Source organism: Micropterus salmoides, unplaced genomic scaffold, assembly GCF_014851395.1.
Source record: "Micropterus salmoides isolate LMB-PRFRI ecotype aquatic unplaced genomic scaffold, ASM1485139v1 Ms_hic_scaffold_3, whole genome shotgun sequence".
NCBI classification, from domain to species: domain Eukaryota; kingdom Metazoa; phylum Chordata; class Actinopteri; order Centrarchiformes; family Centrarchidae; genus Micropterus; species Micropterus salmoides.
In genome coordinates, this window is record NW_024042261.1 from 593,642 (window position 1) to 612,969 (window position 19,328).

At 39.6% G+C, this 19,328-nt stretch overlaps 1 protein-coding gene across 4 annotated transcripts in view; it reads right to left on the reverse strand.

Moving 5' to 3' along the window:
- Window positions 1-19,328, reverse strand: part of il16 (interleukin 16) — a 50,276-nt gene that overhangs the window by 22,574 nt on the left and 8,374 nt on the right. For 2 of the 4 annotated variants that reach the window (XM_038692265.1, XM_038692263.1), the window contains exons 4-17: window positions 18,032-18,171; window positions 15,723-15,840; window positions 13,270-13,410; window positions 13,017-13,122; window positions 11,656-11,807; window positions 10,902-11,012; window positions 10,414-10,528; window positions 9,733-9,806; window positions 7,273-7,522; window positions 6,741-6,858; window positions 6,128-6,260; window positions 2,652-2,739; window positions 411-643; window positions 54-191 (exon numbers count right to left, since the gene is read on the reverse strand). In XM_038692265.1, the coding sequence (XP_038548193.1) occupies window positions 54-191; window positions 411-643; window positions 2,652-2,739; window positions 6,128-6,260; window positions 6,741-6,858; window positions 7,273-7,522; window positions 9,733-9,806; window positions 10,414-10,528; window positions 10,902-11,012; window positions 11,656-11,807; window positions 13,017-13,122; window positions 13,270-13,410; window positions 15,723-15,840; window positions 18,032-18,171 (1,917 nt within the window). Of the gene's footprint in view, window positions 1-53; window positions 192-410; window positions 644-2,651; window positions 2,740-6,127; window positions 6,261-6,740; window positions 6,859-7,272; window positions 7,523-9,732; window positions 9,807-10,413; window positions 10,529-10,901; window positions 11,013-11,655; window positions 11,808-13,016; window positions 13,123-13,269; window positions 13,411-15,722; window positions 15,841-18,031; window positions 18,172-19,328 lie in introns of those variants that run through there. The other 2 variants (XM_038692264.1, XM_038692266.1) reach the window with 2 other exon arrangements.

The following is a 19,328-nucleotide window of genomic DNA, read 5'->3' on the forward strand; positions in this document are numbered from 1 at the left end:
TTACAGAGGAAGGAAGGAAGGTGGATGGATGAATGGTTGGATAGATTGTGTACCTTGCTGCCCCTGAAGGCCAAATCCAGGTTCTGGTGACTGGACATGTTTACAGCAGCAGAATTGTAAGGGACATTGTAGTCTTCATCAGGATACACAGGCACGGACAGTCTGTTGTCAGACCATGTCTCTGTCATAGACTACACAACAAGGATTAAATGAGACACACTTTTTACTTACTTGGACACACTGAAAAAAGCAATACATAGAAAATTACAAAGAATATGCAAGATATTTGGAAATGCACACACGTAGTAGTAGTAGTAGTAGTAAACTCTCTAAATAGCCTACTGATCCCAGAACTTTATTTGGGAACGTTTTACTTCCTCTCCATACCAACCTACAGCATATTGGTTTACCTTGGGTGTGTCTAGACTGTGCACACGGCCTGATGGGTTATGCTGTGTGTTGTGGTGGTTGTGGTGGTTGTGGATGGTGAGGCAGTGGTTGTGTTGGGGGCTGTTGGTGTTGTCGCTGCAGGAGCGGCTCATGGTCTTCTGTGCTCGTCGAACCATCAGCTGACTAAAACTCTTCTCCAGACAATACTCACATCTCTGCCGACTGTGAGAGCAAGACTCCAGTCTACGCAGCCCTGCATGGGGCAGAAAAATAAATGAAAGAATTATTCTAAAAATATTATAAAATCATAATGTAACACAGAAAACTGAGAAGAATTCATTTTTATAGTTAATTATACTTTGGATAGAGTCAAATCCATTATATTTGACTCTCAGGGAGTATTACCTAATTTCATTGTCCTACTTGCGCTAATGTATGACCCATGTGAGTAAATTTTTCCAGAGCCGATGCTGCCTAAACAGTGTTAGCACTGTGCTGTGTTATTGTTGCATTGAATGAAGACGTTGAAGCTTGTTCCATTATCCAACTTGTTCAATGAAAATTTAACAAGAAAAGTCTGAAACCGGAAACAGCTAAACTTAATAAATAATCAAATAACATCCAACAACAGCCTACGTATTGAACATAATTCATAATTATCATATTTCTGCCACATAACCATATTATTACTTACTATTATTAGTATACCTCATTATTTTAATTAAATTGTCAATTGACTCGAACACTGGAGTTATTATAGAGTGCTGTGATTCATGCCTATGTAATGATTCATTTACTTAATCTGTTACTTTGGCTGAACGTTGAAGGCTATACGTAGTGTTACAACTTGTGATGAGTCTGACTGTTAAAAAGAATTGATTTATCTCGACCTTTGACTTCACTGCTGTGGGTCTGTTGTCATGGCAATAACACTACTACTCGATCCTCGTTATGCAGGAACAAGACTAACAGAAGCGGCCACTCAGACCATACACCATATGCTTACATAGGCCTATTTAACATAATCTATATAGCCTAAAGGCTACATATTTATAATTAACGGACCAGTGTTAATTTAAATAGTGTTTTCACCACGAGAGTCTGTACATGGTGTTTACGTGCAATCTGTTCACAAAACAGGTCTGTATAAGCCTAAAATAGTCATTATCAATATAATAACATATAAATCACTGTTTTCACTTTTCAAGATGCTTTAATTTTTGAGAAATTAGACTTTTTCTACCTGTGCCTGATGCCCATTGGCATAACGAGCTGTGACAATATTTGGCAAAGCTTTATGTAGCCTGAACTCAAATGTGTGAGTCGTTCCCAGGAATTATTTATTTAATATTTTATCAACAAACATAAGTAATTTCCAATTAGGAAATTTATAAATGTTTTCCAGCAACCCAAAATCTAAGAATATCGTAATTTCCCTAGCCTTTTAGACAGATGTAACATGTGCTATACTTCCTGTAAATATAATCCAATTAATTTTATTCGTTGTGTGAGGACCTTATTTTGATAACCGGACGTTGTCCAATGTGTATGCTAGTAATGTCAGAAAATGACAGAATAAAGTCACTAGCCCTGCATTTCATAAAGGCTTAAAAACGTGTGCACTCCAAATTTAGGTGGCTTATTAATTTAGGCTAAATTAATTTCGGCTCACTTGACCGCAGTACACAATAGGCCCGCAGCAAGTCAAAGTTGGAGATGAATCAACTCTTTTTAACCAGTCAGACTCATCACAAGTTGTAACACTGTTACATAGGCATGAATCACAGCACATAACTCAAGTAGCCTACAATTTAAGCACTGTGTAAGGCATGATGATGTATATGCCATGAACTTTGAAATATGAATGGAATTTGTACTGTATATAATCATGGAGACATGGGTACAATTGATTTCTATGGGAACCTTTTTTAAACTTAAATGGGCACTCCATGATGACGATTTTACACATGAAGACCAGTTCACTCATTATGGGTCATTAGTAGTTGTACTTTCTAAAGTCTAAGAAAATAACGCTGATGATGCCATTAAGGTTATCTTGGATTGAGCTTGGAGACAGATTTACAAATGAATAACCTTTTTATAACCTCAAATTTATGAGCCTGGATTACAAACTGGGAAGAAGTGGGCATTTACATGTTCCGTGAAAAAGTACTGCTAAGTTCCAGATCAACCTAACCCCAAACTCTGAACAAGAATATGTGACTGCGTGAAAATTAATAATGAACAAATAAATATTTCACCCTCAATACTCCACTGGCTCTTATCCTTTTTCAGTTTGCTGTTTTCCACTGCCTGAGCGATAGCATCATTCAGCTGCTGCTCTGATACCTGCAACACACAGAGTGCAGAAACTCATTTGGGACGTGTAAGTCACAATGATGAAAACTATTGATATTCAGGGCAACTCACAAACATTTTAAAGGGTTAAAAAGTATAAAAACGGTCCTCAGATTTATGAAAATATTTAAATTTAACCTTAAAACCCAAGACTGCAAGCTACTGCTAACATAGCAGAATAGACGTAGACATTTCAGTAACAATGTTTGAGGAAAGTTGCTTGAAATGATGACACCTTACACACTCCTGTTAAGCTGGGGGAGTATTTTGCCATCCAGTAATTAAAATTCTTGAGGTAATCAAAAAAGTTTGATAAGGTTGATGTTATTCTATACTTTGCGTATTATAAACAATCCAATGAAAAAAACATCAGTGTTCCTACTAACAAGCATTGTGTACGTCACAAATGATTAAAAGCACATCAATGAGCAACACTGTTCCCATATCACCATGAACACACACTGTAGTTTATTTTGACAGAAAAGCTGCTATTTGCTTCTGTTTGAGTAGTGTTTACTAAAAACTACAGTTGTCAGCTGGCTTTAGGAAATTGCTGAGATTTAACTATATACTTGTGATCTATTTTTATATTTTAGTATGTGAGACCTTCACACTATTTCTTCACTTCACACTATTTTTCTAAACTCATTACTACAGATAAACACAATCCCAGGTTTCTGTTTAAGACTGTGGATCAGCTGGTAAACCCAACCCCTCCTTGTACCTCAGAAGTAATGATGACTGTAAAATGTTTTTATCTTATTTTACCAATAAGGTGGTGTCAACAGAGCCTCTATTACCCCCACGGCCTCTTACTCACAGGTTCCTCACCAGCAACAAGAGAGTTTCAACCAGTTTTATCCCATCGACTTGTCTGAGCTTTTAAAAACAGTATCACAAATGAGAGTGTCCTCCAGCTCACTTGATGTAATACCTACAAAGTTCTTACTGAAAGTAATAGATTCTGTTGGACCCCATTTGATCTCTGTTTTTAACAGCTCCCTATCTACGGGTTGTGTCCCTGATTATTTTTAAACGGCTTGTGTGAACCCACTTTTAAAGAAACCTGATGTAGATCCCTCCCTCCCACATAATTTTTGACCAATTTCAAAACTACCTTTTATTGCAAAGATTCTAGAAAGAATTGTGTCCAAACAGCTGCTTACTGTACTGAAAAATAACAAATTATTTGAAAAGTTATAGTCTGGTTTCAGGAAGTACCACAGCACTGAGACTGCCCTGCTTAAAGTCACCAATGACCTTTTAATGTCTGCTGATGAAGGTATGTGCTCAGTCCTGGTACTCCTGGACCTTAGCGCTGCTTTTGACACCATTGATCACAACATCATGTTAGACAGACTGAGGCACTGGGTGGGGATCTCTGGTACTGCCCTAGAATGGTTTTCATCCTACCTGTCAAATAGGAAGTTTTGCATGTCTGTAAACAACTATGTCTCTTCGTTCTGTCCAGTTAAATATGGTGTGCCTCAGGGGTCGGTCTTAGGACCCATTTTGTTTTCCTTGTATCTGCTTCCCCTTGGACATATTATCCATAAACATGGTATTTCTTTTCATATTTATGCTGATGACACACAAATGTACTTGCCAATCAGATCCACAGACCCTGGAATGCTGAGTTCACTTACCGACTGCCTTTGTGAAGTTAAAAAATGGATGTCAAATAATTTCCTCCAGCTGAACTCAGACAAAACAGAAATCCTGGTCATCGGATCCCAGCACATGGCAAAACAAATACTGCCATCTGCTGGTTCCCTAGTAAATCACATTAACCTTGGTGTTTGGTTTGATAGTAATTTAAATTTCGAGCAGCACACCACAAAGCTTGTTCAATCATGTTTTTATCAACTTAGAAATATAGCAAAAATTCGATCTATGTTAACTTTTAAGGACACCGAGACCATTTTACACGCCTTCATCTCATCACGCCTGGATTATTGCAACAGCCTTTTCACAACTCTTTTAAGTCCCTTCTTAAAACATACTTTTATAGGATCTTATTTGACTTTATTTTATCCCTTTTATTTTATTCTATTTTACTTATTTTATATTTATCTTAAATGTGTATTTTAGTCTTTTCAATGTTTTCTTGCTTTTATCTTGTATTGTATTTGTATTATTGTCTTGTGGGTATTTTATTGTCTTTACACTTGTTAAAGCACTTTGTAACTTGTTTTTGAAAAGTGCTCTACAAATAAAGATTATTATTATTATTATTATTATTATACTACATAATGGTCACCATATGACAACATGAAATACATCAAATCAGTGCCAAATACAAGAGAATGTTCTTGTTATAATTTACATTAGCAGCTGATGGCACTTTTAAACATGTCACGATTAGAGCAGTTGTATTGGGTGTAGCCTACATTCAACTATAAAACATCAGTAATATCAAGGAGAAATGTCCTCAAGGAATGTGGTTAAAACAGTGCCTACGAGGCGCTACACAAACAGTGAAGGGCAGAAAATTTGATTTCGCATTTCATAATCTTAAATAACTAATACAATTTCTGAATACAAAAGGAACACTGTAGAGTCCTGCTCCTGCCATGGGCTGTAAATTCCAGCTGTGTGTGTCAAGCCTCTTTCACACGTCACAGCTGCCAAAAAGACTTTCACAAAGGATACACTGGTGCTTCCACGCAAGCTTCCTCTCTCCTCAAATCAAAAATCTAAATCCGAACGAGAAAAAACAAAAAATTCTAATAATTTTTGAAAATTCCTACTTTTAATTTTTCCAATTGAAGAAAGACAAGAAGTTAAAGTAAATATATAGAAATAAAGGCCTAGAGTACAGAATGTCCATTCTGTAACATTTGGCAAGCACTATACCAGGGTAATGTTACAAGAAAAATTAAATATATCGAAATAATGAAGTAAACCTGGACCAAGGCAAGTATGTTAACAACAGCAGTCTATTTGATTGCAAGTGGTTTAATATTGTGCATTTATCCATGTACACTGGACTGCTATGTTTTTCATTCATGACGTTTGGTGCAATACAATGATGCTTTACAAGAGGGTGAGAACTTATTCCAGTATGTATGTAGTATGTATGTACTGGGAGAAAGTCCCAGAAACATTTTCTGAAAAAACAGTCACCAGTGTCACATGCACACACACACAGGCCTCCTCACATTTACACAAAGGCAAGTTAGATTCTCCAGTCCAAGGAGTTTGGACTGAGGTAGGAAGCCAGAACACTAAGTTGAAAGCCAGAGGGAGTCCATGTGAACAGTACAGAGGCCCACAGTTAAACCCATGAAGCAACAATAACACTGAGCCAGCAGAGGCTTTGCTTGTAAACCCATAAATCTGCACTGGGTAAAGTAAATGAGGTGGAGGTGTTACATACTTTGGGGTCAGGGTGTCGACTGATGATGATGTGGACTGGACCTGGTGTGCATCGGCTCAGGACTGTATAGACGTCATTCAGCGCCATATTGTAAACCACAGTGTCGTTGATCTCCATGATCTCATCCCCACATCTAAAGGAGGGGAAGTTTGGGAAGGTGTTGGAAAAAAGAAAAAAGAAACACTTCAAGTGTGTTCAAGAGTATGCACACTAACAGTGTATAAGGACCAAGGATCCATTAAAATAAAACAACATATTTTATATTTTATATTCTAATCATCATATTTTCTGAAATATATTTGTATTAAATGCATAGTGTAACTTAATGTAACAAAATTGAAAAAATCTGATAATGTCATTCAGATGGACTTCACTCCTCAGAAGTCCTCTGACCTCTGACCTCTGAATGGCTTTGTATGGGAGGCACTTTAATCACTGAAAACTGAACAATGATGTAACACACTGTGCTTTTAACCTTATATCCTATTACATGCTGTACCAAACAGAATCTGTTCTTTTTAGTAACTAACTTAATTGTACTCCTTTACAGTACTAACTGATTACTGTAGTTACATTTAGTACTCTTTCCAACCCTGTAGTAATTTCTCCTTACTGTAGTCTACCATCCATGTGTGCTACAGATCCAGGAGAGAGGGTGTGGATGTAGATCGAAGGGCATCCGTCACCAGATGGAACACAGCACAGTCCAATACCCAGACCAACACCAGCCTCTGGGAAACACATAAGGAGTATTTACACCCCAATATACACACAGTAGAGAAATAGAAATCAGGTACCAATTTTCTTTTAGAGCGGCACCTAACAAATGCTTTCATTATTGACTGATCAATCATTTACAAGGTAAAAATGTCAGTTTGTGGGGAATCTTTTTCTCTCTTGTGAATCCCCCCGTGTGATGCAATGCAAAATTTATTGCTGGAGTAACCCTTTCAAATAGCATATTTTGTTGATGGTACAGAAAATTGTAATAAACAACTGAGTATTGTGTTTATAAACGGGAGAAACTCAGAAAAGAAAGCCACTGTTCCATTAGAGAAACGTTTGGTATTTTAAATTATAAAAACATTTTTCAATGATTGTTTAAATCAATAACTACAGTGTCTAAACCGTCCCCTGAGGCTGACCTTTTTGCAGGATGATCTCCATCATGATGCGGTCTCTGGGTTTAGCAGGTCGGCCAGGGACGCTCCGTGTGTTACTGCAGGTGTTGTTCAGGTAGTTGTAGTCTCCCATGTCAGCACTGACCCTGGCCATGGCTGTAGTGGAGCTGAGGGAACGTGACCTGCATAGCTGAGCTACCTGTAACTGCCCACACAGTGCCCCCACACGCAGGCTGGTTCTCACCACCAGAGTCAGCAGGCCCTTTTTGATTTGCTGCACAAAGACATTTTAAAAGACATTTCATATTTCAAACCAATGCTACATGCATATAGAAATGTTGGCTGGCTAAAATCATATCTGAGGGCCAGGGCTGGATATATTGTTTTGTGTAGTATATACAAATACTGCGACTTTCTGTTATCCACATGCATGTTTGGAGATTCATGCATGTGTACATTCAACAATGGTTACTTCTGGCAATTGGTTTGGGGATGTAACAGTATACTCATTCCATTTATTTTATAAAAATATATACTCAAGAAGAAATAATGACCATCCAATTACAAAATACCATCACAAAAATAAGAATACTGAGTGAATATCATTCTTCACTTTATTTACGTTGTTTTTGTTTCAGACTTGTTTGGCAGTGTAAACGTCTCTGTTTCCATGCCGATAAAGCCCCTTTGAACTGAATCAAAACTGTTTCTAACTGTACAAAAACTGCAAAACCATTTACATTTACAAATATAACGGTAAAATCTCTCATATTATATTGAACTAAAAAAGTTCAACTACTGCCTGTTTTATGTCTCCCCTTTCATTGGGGCTTCTATATCAGGGACACACACACTGGACCACTGCTACACTACGTTAAAGGACGCCTATCGCTCTGTTCCCCGTGCAGCCTTGGGACTCTCTGATCACTGCCTGGTTCATCTTATCCCAACATACAGGCAAAAACTGAAACAGGCCTGCTTTGACTAACAGGTCAGTGGATGATGCAGTCAGCTTTAGACTATAGAATAGAATCCTCCGCTGGGGAACATCACATCCAGCACCCGGCCTATTAGCACTGGCGCCCCCCAGGGGTGTGTGCTCTCCCCACTGCTCTTCTCCCTCTACACCAACGTCTGCACCTCAGGAGACCCATCTGTCAAACTCCTGAAGTTCGCTGACGACACAACAGTCATCAGCCTCATCTGGGACGGTGATGAGTCGGCCTACAGACGGGAGGTTGATCAGCTGACTCTCTGGTGAGGTCAGAACAACCTGGAGCTTAACACGCTCAAAACTGTGGAGATGATCATGGACTTCAGGAGGAGCCCAGCAGAGGATGTACTTCCTGCGCCAGCTCAGGAAGCTCAACCTGCCTAAGGACCTGCTGAACCAGTTCTACACAACCATCATTCAGTCTGTCCTCTGCACGTCCATCACTGTCTGGTTTGGATCTGCCACCAAAAAGGACAGGAGCAGACTACAACGGACAGTCAGGACTGCAGAAAAGATCATCGGTGCCAACCTGCCCTCCATTCAGGACTTATACATTTCTAGAGTCAGGAAACGGCCAGGAAACATCACTGCAGATCCATCTCACCCCGGACACAACCTGTTCCAGCTTCTCCCCTCTGGTAGGCGCTACAGAGCACTGTACGCCAAAACCAACAGACTCAGGAACAGTTTCTTCCCAAAAGCCATCACTCTGATGAACAGCTGATTTCTGACTTACAGTGTCAGGAACAATTCCTGTGCAATAACCCAGTAACTCTGTCTCTAATCAGCCACCTGTTTACTGGCTAACACTTATTATTTATTCACCATTCTCTATTTCAGAGCTCTTCATACTGTTATATTGTAGATACTGTATACCTAATCTACCTATCTCAACTTCATAACACCTGCACATAATACTTACTTATTTATTCCAGCATCCTTTGCACTATGCTTCATTGCACTGTGTACATGTGTACATGTATGCATGTATATGTACCTGTACATCACATCCACCTCCGACATGTACACACTCCTGCATCCTTTGCACTCTGCTCACTGCACTATTTGTCAATATGTCTATATTGTTGTATTGTTCATAGTGTGTATATTTGTGTTGTCTACACTGAAGTCTGTGTCTGATTTGATTTGATTTTTATTATTATGATTTTGTATTTTTGTATGAGTAAGCACATCGTGAGCAATGTACAATCCAGAGTCAATTTCCTCGTATGTGTACACATACCTGGCAATAAAAGCTGATTCTGATTCTGATTCTGATATTTCTGGGGTCCTACCTTTCAGGTGAAAGTTGTCAGAGTCTTCCAGTAAGTTAGTCAGAGTAGCCAAGTATTTTTTTTGCTCACATTTTTTAAATCAATCGGTATTAGTGGGTCATGGGTCTGTTACCACCTCAGCTTCATTTTTATCACAGAAAAACCCTTAACTGGGAGGAATACTGTTAGGATCGTAAGGTACTGTAGGTGCCTTACTTTGAAGCTGTGCAGAGCTTCATCATGAGTCAGACCGTGTAGTGACTCTCCATTCAGCTCCAGGATCTCATCACCTATGCAGAGACAGAAACAGAAGACACATATCAACATATCAACTGACACAATGTAGAAATCCGATATGATGAATGGAAAACCCATTTACACTCTATACAACCTAATGAAAACCTAATTTCAAATATGTTGCTTAGTAACAGTTGACAAAATCTCTTACTCAACCGACAGTTCAAATATTTTCAAGTTCCTTAACCACATGCTCTTCAAATGGTAAATGTCTGTGGATTTTCTAGTCTTTGTGACAACACTACATCACATTCACAAACTGATGACAGAGGCTAAGGTGCCAACTGCACATCAATGGAAATAACATTCATACACATTCACTGATGGCACCAGACAGGCTCGATGGCACAGCCACAGCAAGGACCCTTAGACATGCAGACTGGGGGAGCCGGGGATCGAACCACTGACCTTCTATTTAGTGGACAACCCTGCTGTACCCTCCTGATCTACAGCCGCCCACCAGCTTTAATCCTTTATTCTTCAATTACTCAGAGCCACAGCAAAATTAAAATCTCTTATCAACTGAAAATAAGTGTCTTTCAGTAATTAGTCATAAATTGCATGTGTGTATGAGCTCATGGACCTTATGATGTCCCTCACCCTCTTGCAGCCTTCCATCAGCAGCTGCCGCCCCTCCAGGGAAAATGGTCTTGACATAGATCCCCATTGGTCCATACATGCTGTCTCTCCCTCCCACTATACTGAAGCCCAGACCCTAGGAACAGCAACAGAATTATTATAAATAACACTGATTAACACCGTTAAATACAATCATAATTAAAGGAACAGTTTAACGTTTTGGCAAATGCCAGTGTGTAGTTTATATAGATAAGAGAAGTAAACTAAGACCAGAATACTAGTTGAGTGTCAGAGTTCATTCTTGACCGGGATAAGGTAGTTTATGCAAGAGTAGAAGCTGACGGAGTTTGCTCAGACTCGTACTAAGCATGTTGTTCAAGATACTCTGCAAACTCCATTTGCTGATGAAAGCCTTGAGGTGCAGTCCACTAGCAAGTGGACCTTGAGTTAAAATTATTTTGTCAAACCAGAATATAGTGACAGTGTTGGTGGTGGTGTATGGTTCCTACCTTGCCATGGCCTTTCATTAGCACAATATTACAGATTATGAAGGCTTGCATGTTGCTGCAGGAGTGTACCAGCTGGGCAGAGCTGAGAGAGCGTGAGGGACGGTGCACAGGCTGTAGAGGAGGTGCATGTAACACCCACCCACACACCCACACACACACACACACACACACACACAGCAGGGAATTATGTCACAATTTGATTGACCCCTTTAGTACCAGTAAGTAAATGATCAAACTACTAGCAGAAATATTTAGTGGGACTTTTAAAAGTATTAATTGGCCTTACCTTTTAAAATAAATGTTACTTTTAAAATGCTAATACAACCCCTGTCCTCTGCTGTTGTCAACCACTGTCAATGATTCATGTTCTATCATTTGTTTTCATCGATAAAATGCAAAAAGCCAGGCTGTGCTTCGGGCAGATAGGCAGATCATGGGTTTCCTCACTGAACAACTGAAAAGGATACATTGTTTTTCAGGTCAAAGACTCTAGTTTTTCTTTGTGTTTTACCTAAACTAACACTGTTAGTTAGCAATTAGAATCAAGTCTGTTCTGACCATATCACAATGAACAAAACACTGTTGGATTAGCAGGTGTGTGAAAAGTCTGGTGTAGAGAGGGAGTTACACTACAGAATTCCAGCAGAGAATAAATCAGCTCTTACTTGTCAAATGTAGTTGTATACACTAGAATGGACGTGTGTTGTCACCAGGTGTCATTTTTATTGTTTTTAAACTCAGATAAATCAAATACTTGTGTGGTGGTGTGAGGAAGCTCCAGCTGCTGGGACAGAGACTTCCTGTTTCCGTATAAACCACCATTCCCCTGAGGATGACTTGTATACAGCCCTGGAGTCTTCATAATGATGCTGTCCAGATCCCCAATCCAGTAAGGATGAACACCTGCTGATATACACAGTATCATCAGATAATGAACATCAGGCTAAAATTAATTAACCTCAAAATTACATGGTAGAAAAACATCCATAACCAACAGGAGATGGTAAAACCCATGATATCAAGTATCAAGCACAGAGTGACCAGCAAAATAGACACTGCACTACTATGTACTAATGCAATACTGTAGCAGTAAAAGATATTCAGTTCATGCTGCAACGACTCAGTTCTGTGGTAAATTGTTATATTCAAAAGAGTTTTCATATCATCCATCCATGCTTATCCTGCGTACAGGGTCGCAGCAGCTGACATCGGGTGAAAGGCGGGGTACACCCTGGACAGGTTGCCAATCCATCGCAGGGTCACACATAGACAAACAACCAGTCACACTCACACCTAAGGACAACCGGGGTTTGAACACGCAACCATCTTGCTGTGAGGCCACAGTGCAATCCACCAGACTACCGTGCCACCCGTTTTCATATCTAATGTTAATATATTTAATTTCTAATAATAAAATGTGTCTGGTACTGCAGCTTGGAAACAATCCTAGCATTTTGCATTGTGCTATATGGATCTGTTCATTGTCCACCTAGGACTACTGTGACTATCAGTGATATGTTATGTCTGTCCATATGTTGTGCTGCTGACTCTATGTAGCGCATGTTTTTGTCCATGGTGCACTTAACAGAAACTCTACAGACTTTTGTGTTGCCATTAAAAGTGAAGTAGGTATTGGATTGGACTATTACAGGGGGTTGTACTTTCCTGATCACTGGAAGTATATGTCTTAGTCAAACAAGCTGTTCATTCGTTACAGATATACAGTACCAGCTACAATCTGTTCAGTCTACAATCACTTCAGCCTCACAGCAACTGAATTGTAAGCGCAGCATTTCTCGCAATTAGGACCACATTTCCTATAAGCAGTGTGGCTTCCCAGTGCTAAATGGATATTACTCCCTGGCCTCACACCTCCCCGAAGACAATAAACATATTAGAAACAATTTTCCCATCATCCTCTCCTTTCATCATCTGCCATTACTACACACTCTAAAAGCAGCCCTGAACAGTGCAGCAGCCTCCTCCTGTTTGTGAAGTGTTCTACCCAAATCTGACCCACTTGCATGCAAAGTGAAATGCAGTAGAATTGCTCCTCTGGGTGAATGCTAGATAATTGGTAATTTTACAATTGAGTGAAAACTTTATGATACACACTGGTGGAATTGGAGCGTGTCCTATTGTTGGCTGGCTGTCCTGGTGGGCTCTGCCCAGTCTTCTCCGTTTCCCAGCACCTCTCCTCATTCACCTCTGGGATGGGTAACTACACACACACACACACACACACACACACACACACACACACACATCAAAGAGACGCATTCAGATACCTGTGTGGGCAGTTTTCCCCCCAAAAGTTGCAGTGTGAGATTAGAAACAAATAGTAGTGGGTCAGACTACACTCGTTTACCTTGAGGTGGTTGTTGTTAGCCATAACTTCTTCTGTGTATCCAGCCAGTGATAGAGGATCGGATGGGGAGATGAGAGCTTGATGCTTTGTACTTGTAGTCAGACTGTGCAAATGGAGAGTGTCTTCACATGTGGAAATGTCCTAAAGTACACAACACACCAGCAAAGAGAAGCATTCCCACTGTGGCCCAACATGAGGCAACATGACAGCACAGTAGAGTATTGTATAAAATAGTGTAATAGTGTAATATAATTAGGATAATAAAGCAAAGCAGAGTATAGGTAGTAGAGTATAGAAATATTATACTAAAGTATAGTATATTATAAAGTAGTATATTTTATGTACTACAGTATAATAAAATACAGTGTAATGTGTAGTAGTATAGCATAATAGTTTAGTGTCATGGATCAGAGTCACAGTAGTAGTAGTCTCACTTTACTTAAAGCAAACAAATCCCTCTTATAATGTCTTAAAATTAGTTTATGTCATTTTCATACAACCTGTTGTGATATTCTTGGCCCACAGTGGTTTAAACTGGCATTACCATTATTAAATATTAAATCAAAAGGTCATAATGCATTATGAACTTTGCTATAGTACCTAATGCATGTCTATAAGTGAGTATAGCAGTAGTAATAGTGTCTTATGGTTGAATTATATCGTTTTATGAATGTCTGCAGAAGTCATTATAGCGATGACCTTCACAGAAAATGTTACCAAAAGTTCACTTCATAAGTATACTTAGTACTCACTCAGTACAACCAGGAGTTTTACTACTACAGACTTACTGGGGTCTTCTATGTCCAGTAGTTTACTGTATGGTTAATGTAAACAAACTTTAAATAGTTGCTGTATAACTGACATAAGTTGCATTCAACAAGCTTTAGATCTTCTCTTTATTATTTGGAAGCACATGAAAAGGGGGCGTTTCACTGCTGAAAGGAGCCATTATTTAAAACAGAAATGAATCAAAGACTGTGTTGAAAACAGAATCAGCTGAGCCCAGTCGTCACATGTTAGACATTCTTTCCTACTGCTCTTTTTCTCCGTTTCTCCTTTATTCTGCTGTTCAGGTTTCCACAGCCTCTTACGTAAAAGGTACTCAGATAGACTTGGCAGGATGACAAGGTGTTACACACACCAGCATGAAAGCTACTACAGCGACGAAAAATACTAAAACCTGAAAACAAAAACCTGATGTACTGCCTCGGGGGCTGCTAAGGAGCAATGAAAACACCCCATCCTGGGTTTAGTACTATGACCTCTGCTCCAAAATGATATAACGCCATGTGCTGCTCATTCTTGTTGATGCAGTTTGTTGTGTAAAGGTTATATATGATTAAACCTATTACCTAACTAAAATTGTTTTCTCACAGTAATGTTAAGTAAGAAGTAAAATTACATAACATTGCCCTGACTTTCCATGACTAGCTGGAGAGTTTCCCAGTGCTTCGTTCCTGCTCACTGATGTCACAATGTTAATCTTGACTGTCCCTGTCTTTTCTAGACTCCATGTTATTGCAAAAATAGCACCGTGAAGCCTACAAATTATATAAATGTTCTCTTTTTTGTTGACCAAATTCAAATTCAAAACTTTTAAATTCCATTATGTGTGTTACTATTTCTGACTGGACTCCACAGAGCCTTGTGTCTGAGTGTGTGTGTGGGAAGACTGGGAATGTTATTTGCACCATGAGAATGCCATGCCCCCACAAACATAGTTAGCACAGAGACAGGACAATGCTGTCATTTTCACCCACCAACTGTCCCTGGATGCTCTGTCTAGCCATAAAGGGCATGTATCTGATCATTTAGAAATTTATATTTTCAGAACCAACTGTCCCAGCTGAGTGCACCCAACTCCACCTGCAGGTAGATCACTGGCTTGCTGTCTGACAGAAGGCAGCGTGTGAATCTATAGAGTATTTCTGCCTCCTGGGTGGGAGCTGAACATTAGTTACCTCAACAGAAAAGACCAGCAGAGGACTAAGACTATAATGGTTCACTTCTACACCACCATCATTACCTCCTCAATCACCATCTGGTACACTGCTGCCACTGACAAGGACAAGGCAGGCTGCAGTGCATCATTTGCTCTCCTGAGAAGGTGATTGGCTGCAGTCTACGTGATTTTTTGCACATTCCTTGGCCAACAATTCGTTCATTCCTGCACAAATTGTACAGCTCTTTCATTTTCATTTTTCATTTACGTTTCTTAAATTTTTCAGTACTTGGCATATTACTTATATGTGAAAATTTAATTGCCAATTATCCTGATTCTGATTCTTCTGATCCTGAATGAATGAAACAGTTACCAACAAATGCAGAGATACATAGAAGTGTTTTGCCTTGCTGGACTGATGATAGTAGGATAGTAGGGGTTTTCTTAAAGACTTCGGAAAACAGGAAGAAATGTCACATTAGAATCCATTCCATGTGTTACCTGCTATTACCTCACTATAGGCTTTAATGTGAATGCTCCTCATTCCCTCCCCTGCCATCCCAGCACTGCCGTTTAGAAACTGTCCGTTAAAGGATGCCTGCTTGTCTGGGCTCGGGAAGCTGCAGCCTCTGAAGAGAAAACACACAGACAGCTGAAAACCGGGAAGGTCCAAAAGTCTTCACTCAAAAAAACATTATATTAGCAGGGTCAGACTGGTACAGGATTTAGAAGTCGCTTTTCATGTCTAAAAGTAAAGTACATTTTGTGTTTTACACTTAATATAGGTTGAATACTAAAATCCATATTACTGAAGACCCATACTGTCTTTTTACCGACTTAGCGGATTAAAGTTGTCTTGTGGAGTTTTTGACCACTACTACCGCTATGGAGCAATGTTTTTTCAAGTTGTTGGCTTTTTACAACGCATGCAACACAACACACATTCCTGCCACTGATAGACAGTTGGTGGCAGTAATGCAAAAAACAACACAGCAAGGCTCAAACAAAGGCAGTGACTGCAAGCTGATAAACATGGATGTAAACAGAACACAACATAAAATATGTTTGAGAATAATAATATATATGATTCGAGAATAATGCTAGGGAAATGTTACTGTTGCACTGCACAGCAAACCATTTACATAGGCTGTTCCAAATGGCAAGAGCTCACTAAAACAGAACAGAAAATGACCTTGCACATCCATAAAGTGAGACAGGAGCAGCAGAGGGAATGAGTAGGTCAAAAGTTGCAAATAAACTTGCGCACACTGTCTAACTTGCAAAACAAAAACAAAAAACTGACAACGTTACGGTACAAGACCTTCAGCAAAACATTTGCCTGATGAAGAAGGTCTATATGAAGGTCTATAATGCAAGTTAGACAGTGTGTGGGAGTTTCTTTGCAGCAAGAGCTCACTGAAATAAAGTAGATAAACTGCAAATACCACACTACCAATCAATTAGAGGCACTCAGTAAATGTACAAATGAATCTTTTAAACTGAATTCTCAAGCTAAATTAAGTGTACTGAGCCTCACACTCCATCATGCTGATATTGTGATACAGCTTTTCACCTTGTGGAGAAATATCACGTTTTAATATTGCGAGATCTCGTCACACCCCTACTGGTAAGAAAATGCAGAGCCGTCCAGCCAAAATGTTGAATTTGGCTTAACTTCAGCCCCAGATCAGTGCACTGGTCAATCAAATACATACAAGGGTACATTCCATGTAGATTACTTTGTAATTTGGGTGCAGAGTTTCTACTGTTTTCATGTTCATTATGATGAAGGATAAAACATTTGTTGATGTCTTCAAACTACGTGAATTATGTTTTGTGGAAAATATCTTTTATCATCTCACTTGTGCCTGCAACACACCTGCTGTATGGACTTATTTTTCCTTTGCAGAGGAGGGACTCATAGACAGTATATTACTGGCTGAAGCCACCCCGCTGATTTGAATGGAAAGCAGTGAAGCCAATTTTGGACCAATAAAATACAACTACAGGGCTACTTCCTGTTGGCACCAGCATCTACTGCGTCCACTGCGCATGATCACACAGCATAACCGTGGTTTAATGACGTAGAGCAACGTGAGAAACACCGTAATTCTGGTAGCTGCATAGCTGCACGAACAAAAAAGTCTCATGGCTCAGTGTGTTTGTGTGACTCGGATCGTCACTGTTTAATCAGCCCACGTACGAGGCTCACCTGCCAAACACCAACGCAGCGTCACTGACGGCCAAATAGTTTTTTAGATTCACAGTTTATAATCTAACCAATACAGTCTCTCTCATGTGCAATGCCTGTCACAGGACTTTGATATCAGTTTTGGGCCTACATGGAGCCCTCCATGCAGGCTTTGGTCGGCTTCACTGTTCCAACTGTGGCTTACCCCCTTGGAGGGACTCCTCTGTAGCTTTGAGAGGCAGCTTGAGACAACAGGAAGAGGTGGAGTTAGGTGACCTTTCAACGTGTTACACTTTTTTAACAAACAAGTTCTATTTGCATTTACAGCTGCATTCATTGAACATGCAAATTTCCTGATCCACATAAGATATTCAGATACAGATTACATGTTAATACCAGGCGGGAATGGGGTCTGTCTCAGACACACATATTTTGTTCATCTATATATAATGAATCTATTTTTTCTCTCATAGTGGTGATTGGCTGCTCTTCTTTTGTTGCTACACTTTCTCATTTAGCCTGATAAGACAAGGGCATTTCTGTATATCTACTAAAGTGCAGCTTTCACCATTTGTGCAGCACATTCCTGAGAAATAAAACACAAGAGTTGTGGTACTGTGTTTTATTACCTGTGTAGGTTCCCCCCAGTCTTCCCTGGCTCCACATTAATGTCTTTGTCTTCTGTCTGGACGCTGTTATCAGCCATTTGTGGTCCACACACCTCCTCAGCGGGCCCTGTGGTTACACACATCCTCCAGATACTACTCTCCTATAACGACACACACACACATACATACACACAGTGAACAAGCATAAAGGGAACCTCTGTTCTAGGATGTAGAAAGCAAGCTTTATGAGAATATCAACCATCTGGCTGAGTGAGGTGACAGCCAAGGAAAAAGAAAACAGCAGTAAGGTTTTATAGATGCATGAACTGGGCTGTAGTGTTTAGAGGTTAAGCTTATGAGGCAAAGTCATGTATGTCTTAATGGCTCTTAAGGGGACAGTATGTGACCAGATTATTAAATGATCTAATACAGACAGAACGGTTGTGTTCTTGAAATGGTCACTGAGGTACTTCCTTTCGGTCAATTTACTTGGATCATTTTCACAAAGGTGAACGTGTTATCACATGAATCAAAGAAACCCAATAATTTGGTGATGAATTTGCCTGATTAATTCTTTGCTTCTTGACAAATCTCTCTTTATGACAACAAGACTCCATTCAAAAATTTGACTCTAAATGATTTAGTCTCAACATAAAAGCCAAAAGGAGAGGGCTATGGTATTGTGGTAGGTGATTAAGAATGATTGATGTTCAGCCCCAGAGGAAAAACACTGCTCTATTAAATTACTGTTGAGCTCAGCTTTGGTCAGGGTTGGTTAGCAGTCTGACTCCATCAAGTGGTATACTTGATAAGCTAACATGGTGATCATGGTAGAAATGGCCTGATAAACAATGTCCTCCTAAAACACTGAGACTGTATCACACTGTCAACTCAGGAACTGCTTTCCATGCCAGACAGCCGTTCGACCTGTAAAGGGGACTGTACCTTTTTCTGTAGCTCAAATTGTGGAACTGCCCCCCTCTACATGTTTGATCTGCCCCCACCATATAACATTTTAAATCTAGGCTAAAAACCCACTGGTTTTCTCTGGCTTTTGAATGTGTTTTAAGCGTCTTTGTCATAGTACATTGGTTAACTGCAGGTGTTTTTTAAACTATGCTATATAAAGAAACTGACTTGACTTGGCTTAATGATGCTCATTGGTGATGGTCTAAATATTAGTATAGGCAAAAACCAGTGCTGAACTGCTCAAGTATCTATCACTCATTTTGTAAGGTGATGAGTAACCGACAATTTCTCCTCATTTGACATTAGTGGAATGTGCTGTGAGGCCGAGCTGTAGAAACAGAACTGCACA